The sequence below is a fragment of the Camponotus floridanus genome, unplaced genomic scaffold (assembly GCF_003227725.1).
Source record: "Camponotus floridanus strain SB8 unplaced genomic scaffold, Cflo_v7.5 scaffold37, whole genome shotgun sequence".
NCBI classification, from domain to species: domain Eukaryota; kingdom Metazoa; phylum Arthropoda; class Insecta; order Hymenoptera; family Formicidae; genus Camponotus; species Camponotus floridanus.
The window spans coordinates 455213-466452 of NW_020229514.1; the positions used below are offsets into that span (position 1 = coordinate 455213).

Below are 11240 nucleotides of genomic sequence, written 5' to 3' on the forward strand. Positions count from 1 at the left end.
GTCGATAAAGATGGTTTTTCATCATAATTCTTCTATCGTATAAACATAAAAAAGAAAAGAATATTGGTTTTCTCGAAAGCATCCTACTTTAAATTTGCTACGGCCTTTTTATTAATTTTTCCACAAGCAGAAAACAAACGAAGAAAGAAGCGTCCTTTCCAGTTGTAATGAAAAATTATTCTATAATATTTGTTATTTTATAATAATCTCGTTATGCTGCTTGTGATAACGTTAAACGCGATAAATTACGAGACGTTCTTCGCTCTTTTCAGGATTGAAACGCGAATGTACATTACGCGTACCTGTATTATTATTTCCGAGTCAACGTAAGCATTTCGATACGCTCAAGATAGATATCCTTTCGATATATTTTTCGTATATAGACTCAAATGTATGTATTTTGCATTGCGATTTCATGCATAAAGCGCACTGAAGCGTTAAGGAAATTGGAATCCGCGCGATTCGCGCGAGACGCTGTGTTTAATCGAGTAGAAACAAAACGCGTTTCATACGAAGTAGTGCGTTAAGGCCCTTATAATACGTGTCATATTACGAGAATAAGTGTTTACATGCCTGTAAATATGTACATAATTTTCATCGTTATTAAAATTATTCACTATTATAACACTGTCGAGTGTCGTTACTGCTCCAACATCTCTTTTAAATTATAATTATAAAAATATTCTTCCCTTTTTTTTGACTGTTATAAAAATATTGTTTTTATTCTTTTTTCACCTCTCTTTTTTCTCCTCTCTTTTTTCTCGCACAGCTCTCTTATCACAATAGGTTTTTTTTCATTTAAATATACCGCACATTAATTTAATGACACAGAGGTTTTCATATATTTATTTTTTAATAACAGAATAGAAAATAAGATTTATTTGTTTTGCTTGCAATCCCCAAAAATTTTTGCATTTGAAACGAGATGAATGTATATTTTATAATTTTAATATTGAAGAAAAAAGAGAAAATAGACAATGTAAAATACAAGGGAAAAAATACAAGCAAAACAAACGTTATGAATAAGATAATGACTCACCTTTTTTGACAATTTTCCATCTGCTCGTCCTGACCTTCCATTGAGAGGGAGATTTCCAGGATAATTTTTTCAACGATTGGCTCAGGATACAATGGATTCCTCGTTCGATTACACAATTTCACACCGATATCACTTTCCGCATTATTTCCTGCACAATAATACGTTTCGAATTTATTGACGAAACTATCCGGAAACTATCGGGCATTCTCGATTCGAATCGAATACGCATACGAGAAACACTAACACATATAAAACGTCTCCTTCAGGAATTTTCCAAGAATAATGCCGCGATAAGCTCGCGAGACAAAACACATTTTCTAACGCAATAGTGGACACCGATAATATTTTCACATTCGACGCAGTTGATTGTTCACTGTTGATTTTGCACTGTTATTTTCACTTTCACGCGTCACTTTTCCCGTACACACATATCTACGCACTCTTCGAATCGGTCGGCAAGTGTCCGGCGTAGTTCGACTCGCGTCGAGTGACGTCACATCGTGCGCGTCACGTCTGCCTCGGACGCCATTTCAAGGTGCCCCTTCGTTATAGACGGCGAATTTTCGATGAATAACGTCACGACGAGCTCTCGAGGTTGAAATCTAACAATTCCCCGATGGAGAAGGATGAATATTTTCCCGTTCCAAGTCGTCGGTCGCTCGACTTTGCACTGATACTTTGATTTTCCGTACTAATATTCCCGCACGACACGAATACGCAGTACGCAGTCTTCAAATCCGTTCGCGAAACTTCGGCATCGTTCGGCTCGCGTCGGGTGACGTCACATCAAACATGCACCGTCGCGTTCTGCCTTGGACGCCATTTTAAGGTGCTCTCTTCGTCTTTTATAGACGATGAATTTTCGAAGAATAACGCCGCGACGAGCTTTCGAGGTTGAATCTAACGATTCCCCGATGTGGAGAGACGAATATTTTTCCGATCCAAGTCGTCGATGACTCGATTTTGTAACGATATTCTCACTTTCCACGTTATTTCCCGGACAACGATACTCGCGATGTACAGTCTTCAAATCCGTTCGCGAAACTTCGGCGTCGTTCGGTCGCGTCGGGTGACGTCACATCACGCATGCGCGTCACGTTCTGCCTTGGACGCCATTTCAAGGCGCTCTCTTCGTTTGTATAAACGGCGAATTTTCGAATAACGATGACTCGATTTTGCACCGATATTTTGATTTTCCGTATTAATTCCCGCACGATTGAACAGATACATCCTTCAAATCCGTTCGCGAAACTTTGGCATCGTTCGGCTCGGTCGAGTGACGTCACATCACGAATGCGCGTCGCGTTCTGCCTTGGACGCCATTTCAAGGTGCTCTCTTCGTCTTTTATAGACGGCGAATTTTCGAAGAATAACGCCGCGACGAGCTTTCGAGGTTGAATCTAACGATTCCCCGATGTGGAGAGACGAATATTTTTCCGGTTCAAGTCGTCGATGACTCGATTTTGTAACGATATTCTCACTTTCCGCGTTATTTCTCGGACAACGATACTCGCGATGTACAGTCTTCAAATCCGTTCGCGAAACTTCGGCGTCGTTCGGCTCGGTCGGGTGACGTCACATCACGAATGCGCGTCGCGTTCTGCCTTGGACGCCATTTCAAGGTGTTCTCTTCGTCTTTTATAGACGGCGAATTTTCGAAGAATAACGCCGCGACGAGCTTTCGAGGTTGAATCTAACGATTCCCCGATGTGGAGAGACGAATATTTTTCCGGTTCAAGTCGTCGATGACTCGATTTTGTAACGATATTCTCACTTTCCGCGTTATTTCACGGACAACGATACTCGCGATGTACAGTCTTCAAATCCGTTCGCGAAACTTCGGCGTCGTTCGGCTCGGTCGGGTGACGTCACATCACGAATGCGCGTCGCGTTCTGCCTTGGACGCCATTTCAAGGTGTTCTCTTCGTCTTTTATAGACGGCGAATTTTCGAAGAATAACGCCGCGACGAGCTTTCGAGGTTGAATCTAACGATTCCCCGATGTGGAGAGACGAATATTTTTCCGGTTCAAGTCGTCGATGACTCGATTTTGTAACGATATTCTCACTTTCCGCGTTATTTCCCGGACAACGATACTCGCGATGTACAGTCTTCGAATCTGTCCGCGAAACTTTGGCGTCGTTCGGCTCGCTTCGGGTGACTTCGGCATCGCGCGAGTATTGTTAGTTCTAAAATCACTAGATATGACTAGATATTCGGAGCATTATCGTACATACTATTTTATTTTTCTAATATAAAAATTATCTTTTCATGTAAATACATGTAATTATATTTATAATTAATTTACTCTTCTCATAAATAAATCGATTATTATGAAAAGATAATTAAAAGAAAAGTATTTATTAAGATATTTTATATATTTATTATTTTATATCCTACCTCTCATATCTCATTAGCAATAACTAATTTGTGGTTCTGTTCCCCTGGAAATCTGTTAATTATTGCCGAAAAACCTCAGGAAAAACGAAATTCTGGACCTTCCTAAAAGTCCGTGCATAAATTATCGCAATTTAATCGATATAGTATTTCAAATGGCTCTTCTCTTGATAAAATGTTAATAAGCGACATTGGTCTTTTGTTTTCTAGCAATAAACTTGCCATTCTTTCGGTCATTTCTCGTTACAAATTTCCCATATTCAATGCCAAGTTTAGCTCGTAAATTTGAACATAAAACATAAAGCATTTTCATTAAGATCATTTTCATTAAGATCATTTTCATTAAGATCATTTTCATTAAGATCATTATCCTATTACATTTTTATATTAGATAATGAAATAAATATATAACTGAAAATTACTCGAGCCATTTTCTACTTGTGTTACCGAGTATTGTCCATGTTTATTTTCTCAATATGTCCGTTAAAGCAAGATGGCCGCTTTCAGGTTTCTCTCGGATTTCAAACGCAATCTAGGGTTATCTCACATGACGAACGCGTTTTTAAATGTTTTCTAGATAATAAGACAGTATACTATATATTAATTATCATTTATCATAACGCTTTAGAAAACAAAAAATTTTTAATAACGTAAGTAATTTCAATATAAAACAATTGAGATATATTTTAAGTTTAATTATTTAAGATATTGCCGATACAATAACCTAAAATATATTTTCAAAGTGATTTTGCTCTGTTTTATTTAGATTGACATTCATATCCTAACTTTTTTTTTAGAATGAAGATGAGGATTTAAAATTAATATTATTAATTTTTAAATTATCCACTATCTAAAAATTATTATTTCATTAGATGGAGCCTATGACTCTGGGATCACCAATGAGTAGTCCTATCCAAAGTCCTGGTACTCCAGGAGCTTCTTCGGCATATTTACCAAGTTTCCTTTTGGGTGACACAAACACTGTTAGAATATAATCTCTTATTAAATTTAAAATATATAATTCCTGCATTTGCTGATGATTGTTTTTTTAAATTTTTAGCCGACAAAGATCAACGTAATGAGTCCTCAAGATAATCCACGCCATTTGAATATCACCAATTCTAGTTTAATATCGGCAAGTTCTTATGGAACTCCAGATTACCGATCTAATCGTCAAAAGGCGGTATTTGGGAATGCTACAACTCCTAGCACACCACAGATGAGTGCAAAGAATCATACTGGAGGACCACCGACTCGTGGATTGTTTGATAGCTTGGAAGTCTCACAGGTGTCATCGCCATATGTATCAACTGCAATTCCATCTGCTATGTCTACACTTGCAAATCAGCCCAGACTTATGATGGATACGATAAACAGTCCACTGCTATTTCCAGACAGTCCAATAAATTTGAATACGAGCGAATCACAGAGTTTGCTGCAATGGGTAACTGTCTTTGGTTTCTTGCCTGCTGATATCAATGCTGTTCTGTCTCATATCTCTAGTAGAGTTCGCATAGTGGACAAACATCCACCTCCGCAACCTCAAAGCAATTGGATACACTTGAAATGTGCATCGGAGCAGGAAGCACAAAGAGCTCTCACATGCAATGGCAGTATCGTTTCCGGCTCGATTATGATTGGTGTCATACCATGTACAGATGAAGGCGTTATTCTAGGCTGTTCGGATAAAGAAAATCGTAGTAAACTGAATGGAAGCATAAGATCACTTTCAGTAGGCAGAATCGAACGAGCTTCGTTTAATGCATCACCCACTATGAAACGACGAAAGTTAAGATCTCTGGCAGCGGGTTATAACCAGCATTTCAGTCCGCAAACTGCACAAACACCCGAGAATGTTCCACAAAGATCAAGTGGTCTAGTTTCCAGAGCAATGGAATATATGTTTGGTTGGTAATTTTTTCTTCCTTTTGGTAATTTGATATACTCTCTTTCTGAATTTTAATACTATGAGGTATATAAAAAATTATTCAAAAAAAGAATTATGAAAGATACCTTAACTTCTACAACAAAAATTTTAACTCAAGTATATCAAATTGTTGATGATTCATTATCTCTAGAATAAACTTTTTGATAACTTTAAAAATCATTATGATCTATCAATGATGATGAATATAATATTACTTTTTTTAAAAATACATTACTACAATCTGTATTATATTGCATTTGTGTACATACTTTATAATTCTACAAGAGTCAGATGTAAATTAATACATGAGATTAAATGTCTTTTTTTGATATCATATTACTCTATTAGATAATGTTGTTAATTCTATAAAAAATTTGAAAATATACTCTTATCAGTTTTTCCATTTTATATTAATGTTAAATTTCAAAAAAATAAATAATAAAATTACAATAATAATTCTTATTTCTTAAAGCAATATGAATAATAATATAGTAATCATTATTACATATTATATATTTTATAATTAATACATTAATAATTCTATCCTCTACATTGTTTTCAAAATTAAAATATAGATATAATTTTATACAAAATATAAACAAAATTTACACAGAACCATGAACTTTGAATATTTATCTTATTTATAAATAAAACTGAGTTATCTCAGTTTGTCTACTACTAAGAATTATTTTTGTTCAATCGTAGCACTACCTAAATCAGTCATTTTAGCATATTTTACTTTTTTCTTATCCAATTCATCTTGAGCCCACAATATCATCTTTAACAAATTACTCAGCCGAGGGCTAGTTGATTCCCTGTGCTCCATTTTTAATATAGCAGCATTCAACTCGCTTGCAATCTAGGATAAAAAAAAATTAAAAATTAATACATAAAATTAATTTAGTAAAATAAAATTTAGCTTACTTTTTGTCTGTGTGTTGGATGTAAAAGATCACTGAAAGGACTCTTATGCGGTTCATCAAAAGCTAACAATGCCAGGGTACGCTCTAGCTCGCATAATATATTATCATCTGACTCTCCAGCTTCACTGAGTTGATCTTGAGCAAACTGCAATGCTTCCTCGACTCTACCAGTGCGTATCAATTCAATTAGATGTAACTGTTGCAGGTGAAAGTACAGATATCTATCGTTATCCAATAATTCAGGATGCAGTTGGTTCACCAAATTTGTAGCTTCTTGAATACGACCATTTTGTATGGCATCTCGAATACGAATCCTTTCATCCAAAGAACTCAATTCTACCGTTGGACCTACTCCTGATTCTTGTTGGAACTTCTCAGCAGCTTCCTTGAATCCTTCTGTAAGAAAACAAATTATTTACTTACAAACTATTTATTTAAAACTAATCAAGAACAAGCAAAGGTTGCCCACCTGTCACCAGATAATTCATGATTAGGTTATTCATTGACAGTTTTTGCATATAGGCGCTTTCCTCCAACTTCACCACCCACTCGTCTTTAAGTAAGTTGTCGTCTCCTTTCTCCGGTAAGCTCATCTTTTGAAAATTTGTCTCGATAAATCTCAAATTGTATAAAAATATTTATAACATTATTATTCCCCCCAGCACCACAGAATCTTCAAGCTCGCAACAGCTGATTCGAAATGCGAAAACTCAATCAAAACAAAAGAAATTGTCACTTTTCTCAAGCACAGTTCTCGATAATCCTATGTTTTATTTTAAAAAAAGTTCACACAATGAAAAACGTAGACGAAATATTTGTCGAAGTAAAAGTGACTTTATGACGCAAAGATATTCGAAACAATATAACTTGTTGTCCTTGATGAGAAAATTGGAGCAAAATTGAGACCTTAGAATACCTAAAGAGTAAACAACGAAACTTATCGGATGGCGAACCGATCAATCAGAGTTGAGCGTTCTGAAAATTTCCAACTAAGAATGCTCCATCGCGATTGGTCGATTCGTTTGCCAGTGTAAGTTTACGTTCTATCTTTTTCGTTTGTCTTAGTCGCAGGGTTCGCCAAGAGAGGACGTTTAATGTACGATTAACGAATTTTTCTCTTTCGTGAACACGAGTGAGCTTAAGGTAAAAGGATACAAATAAATAATTATTACACGTTAGATGTAAGATAATAGACATTCGCATTGAAACGAGGAATAGCTATTAATTAGTCTTATTAATTGAGTAATCGCACTTTATATATTGCGTAAAAATATTTGAAAATTAAGAGAGCCATTGTTTAAATTAAATGTTCACGTTAACGTTTCAGTAGCCAAGATAAAAAATGGAACAATGATATAGTCAAAAAGAGTCGGTTTCTCTTCCATCTTCTGCATGCATGCATACGTTTTTCTTTATCACGCGGTGTCGATTTCGCGCCTAAATTTCCTACCAAAGATTAAAGAGAAACCGGGACGCGATATGTATAAAGGTATACACCTCTTCTGGGAAATATGGTACGCAGAGGTTGAAAATGAAGTATGCACGCAAATTTTGTATTCCGGCAGGAGAGTTCCGATAAAAATTGCATTTGCATCGAAATAACGTCGAAGCGTCCGCGAAGCGCGAACACTTTTCGTTTTGCCATTTTCATGAATGAAACTGCTCCTGTTTCATATCAACAGGCGTCCTTTACTACGCAGCGGGAACATCGATCCATTCCTTCGGGACCATCCCTCTTCCACGAACTCATTACATTTCACGTTGTACAGGGTCGTATACAGCGAAAACCCGATGTCACATCGGCTATTAAAAGAATAGCTCGATTACGCTTCTAATTCGCAAATGTATCAACTAATTTCACCCTCGGGATTATACCTCTAACTTATAAACGTAAGTATATAAATATGTATACTATCATAAATTTTTTTCTCCCAATGTGACTAAACCCTGTATAAATTCTTATAATATGATTATTTGAAAAATGTATACAATTCTATTATAATGTAGAAAAAAATTTAGTAAATCAAATGATTAAATCTGTTCCTCTCCTTTGCTTTAATTATTAAAAATTGTTCAACAGAAAAGATATTTTCTTCCTACAATTTGAGTTATTTGCGAGATTTATCTTTACTTGTTCTTGATATATACATCATTCTAATAATTTATTTTTATTTTACTAGGTAAAGAAAGAATACTGCTCGTTATTTTAATTCTCGGTTATAGCGTATTTCCGTTTTTATCGGAATTTTTAGCCACAGTCTATCTTCGGCGCTACGTTCGATCGAGTGTCATAAAATAACATACACGTGTTGTTCGACTTATGACACATGCCGTCGACATCACAACAAGCGCTCTCTAATCTGCTGGTAGATAATGCGAGTAAATAGATTTCGAAGGGGCACGAGACGCGGGTCGTATGACGTCACTGTATTCTCACCCCATCAAGAGGGGAGAAGAGAACGCGAACGTCCGCCCCTCCATTATCCCTCTCTCTTTGACCAGCCGTGCCACGGGGATTCGCCACTCGGCGGGCTCAAAGACTGACGTCAATGGGAGCCCGGCCTACGGGGGGACGCCGATACTCAACCAAGACTTACGCGATTTTACGAAACCCTCGCGATTATACTCAGCTAGCCAGTCTGATCCAACGGAGATGAAAAACTCACAAAGTCTATGGAAAAGACGTGGGCAAACCGGAAACTTGGCCAATATCACATGCTATCTATTTTCTTTTTTTCCAACTTTATCACTTGCTCTTTAGTCAACTTTGTCGGCCTCGTGCGAGACAGATGAGACAGGGAATGATGTAATAAATAAAAAAGAGATAAGAGAGATTTCTGAATAGAAAAATTTTGCTCGCTTACAACAATTGAAACAAAAAAAGAATATTCCCTTTAAAATTAAAGTGAAAGATTATCCGGAGTATTGTATATTTTTTATAATTTCTCTTTCCAAGGTGTTATAATTTCATATACTTAATATTCTTTTTTAGTATTCTTGCAATAAATTTGTATTTAATCTTTTTTTTCATCGATAACGATTTCTATTTTACCAATTGTTTGCGATTTGAATTATAAACGGTAACGTATCACGAATAAATCATTGCTATTTCCAGCCCAAAGAAAAAATAAGTCGACGTGAATGCGAAAGTAACGTAGCTCGTAAATTATTGCGGGCGAATGGTACGATAAGATACTTTAGGCGCATCATTTATACGCGAGAGAGAAAAGAAGAAAAGAAGCTCATTATGCTTTTGGATTAAGGTTGCTACGAGAGTACTATGTACATCGTAAATGAAGAAAGATGTAAAAAAAGTAGAATTCTGTTTCTTTGTAGTCAGCAAATTTAATTACTTTTGAAGAAAAGCGCAGAAAATATTTAGACAGAATCTCGTCGCCTTGATAGTTGGCACAAATTTAATTAAATTTCCAAGTAATAACAAATGCACTTCACTATTCATTATCTAAAATTTAATTAAAAAGATAGAAAAGCTTTCGCGAGACTTTTATTTCTGGTATTCGGCGCAGCCCCTTTTGTGTCAAGTTCTCAATCTCTATTTTGGCTGGAGTCATTCATTGCTTAGAATTGTTCAATTATTCAATTCATCTCGTAACATTTATAGGAATAACATTTTATGATTTTAGCTATAATTCTTTGAAGAATCCTTTCTAATCATTTGCTGGAAATTTTGTTCAGAGAATTAAGGAATGTGAATTTTTTCCACTCGACCCCAGGATAATATTCTCCTGTTTGATTACAGATCGAGAGAGAGAGAGAGAGAGAGAGAGAGAGAGAGAGAGAGAGAGAAAGGATCGGAGTAAACATGGATCTCTATTTTTCCACGATTGAAACACTCGGCGTGGACTCCCGTAATTTGCCGGAAGCGCCGGCTGCACTTGTCCATCTCATGTTATGTACTCGCGCAATGCCAATTTGCGCAAGCGTGCTGCAGCGGCTTGTGATAACGACAGCGACGACGACGCTAACAAAAGTAGGTCAATTACGTTGCGAGGGCGGATGCACCGGGAGAGACGTCGCAGCTTAAGGTGATGAAGTAGAGAGCGACGACTCGCCTCGCGAAAATAGGACCAGTCCAATCAAACGACTACTTCCTTGTTATACCAAGATGTCGAATCCGGGAACATTTCTTTTCCGATTGACGTCGCACGAAAAATCGACATGATTGCGTACTTTTATATCGAAGATATGGATGAAAATAATCGCCAGTCATTTGTATTCATCGCGCCTGTCATTTACGTCGATGATTCGATCGATGAGCTTGCGAATCCGGCGGCAATTTTAATTTTAGCGAGATGTCCGCGAGGGCGTTTGATCGATTCAATACGCAGCTTTTACGCTTGATTTAGTTTTTTGATGCTGCTTTGCGCTGTCGTTTGATAAATACTGTTAAATATAAAAGTTCTTTCGCTTTAGAAATCGTTTTATTTATAATTTTGTAATGTCATATAAAATCAAGGAAATTGAAGAATCGAAATGTATATACGGAAAGTATGTCATAAAATTATAAATAGAATACTGTTTTGAATTCTGTGTCGCGAGTTTATAAATAATCCAAAATGGATTATTTTAAGCGGACGAATTTAGTTATCGAAATCAAAATGATATATAAAATAGCGCTAATATAACGTGTATTAAAATAAATATTATCTCAACGTAAACGCTATTCACACAACATGCGCAAAAATAATCTACATTTATAGCCTTCATGTCATTTTTCGTTTCGCCCGTCAAGAATCCCTTCACAGCTACAGGAGTGCTCATCCGTTGATATTATCAGACGTGATATTACTTTAAGTGCAGCGACGTCACTCCCGAAAGTTTTGGATGTATTCCAAGAATCTCTCTTATTTAGAGATATTTCTTCTATTAAACAGAGATTTCTATAGTCACGACTCTCTATAAAAATAATATACAATTTCTCAATCACAGTTTCA

The 11240-nt window shown here is 36.2% G+C and overlaps 2 protein-coding genes across 2 annotated transcripts; one reads left to right on the forward strand and one right to left on the reverse strand.

Annotated features, from left to right (window-relative positions):
- Nucleotides 1-3926: 3926 nt before the first annotated feature.
- LOC105258773 (nucleoporin Nup35) lies at nt 3927-5491 on the forward strand. Its single transcript, XM_011270274.3, has 3 exons — nt 3927-4085; nt 4308-4418; nt 4496-5491. Exons 2-3 carry the CDS (start codon nt 4308-4310, stop codon nt 5348-5350), a joined length of 966 nt encoding a protein of 321 aa, XP_011268576.1. The 5' UTR covers nt 3927-4085; the 3' UTR covers nt 5351-5491.
- A 489-nt stretch (nt 5492-5980) lies between these two features.
- LOC105258772 (glucose-induced degradation protein 8 homolog) lies at nt 5981-7218 on the reverse strand. Its single transcript, XM_011270273.3, has 3 exons — nt 6755-7218; nt 6287-6681; nt 5981-6221 (listed from the first exon to the last, which is right to left on the reverse strand). The coding sequence occupies exons 1-3, from the start codon at nt 6876-6878 to the stop codon at nt 6048-6050; spliced, it is 693 nt and encodes a 230-aa protein (XP_011268575.1). The 5' UTR covers nt 6879-7218; the 3' UTR covers nt 5981-6047.
- Between the last annotated feature and the right edge of the window lie 4022 nt (nt 7219-11240).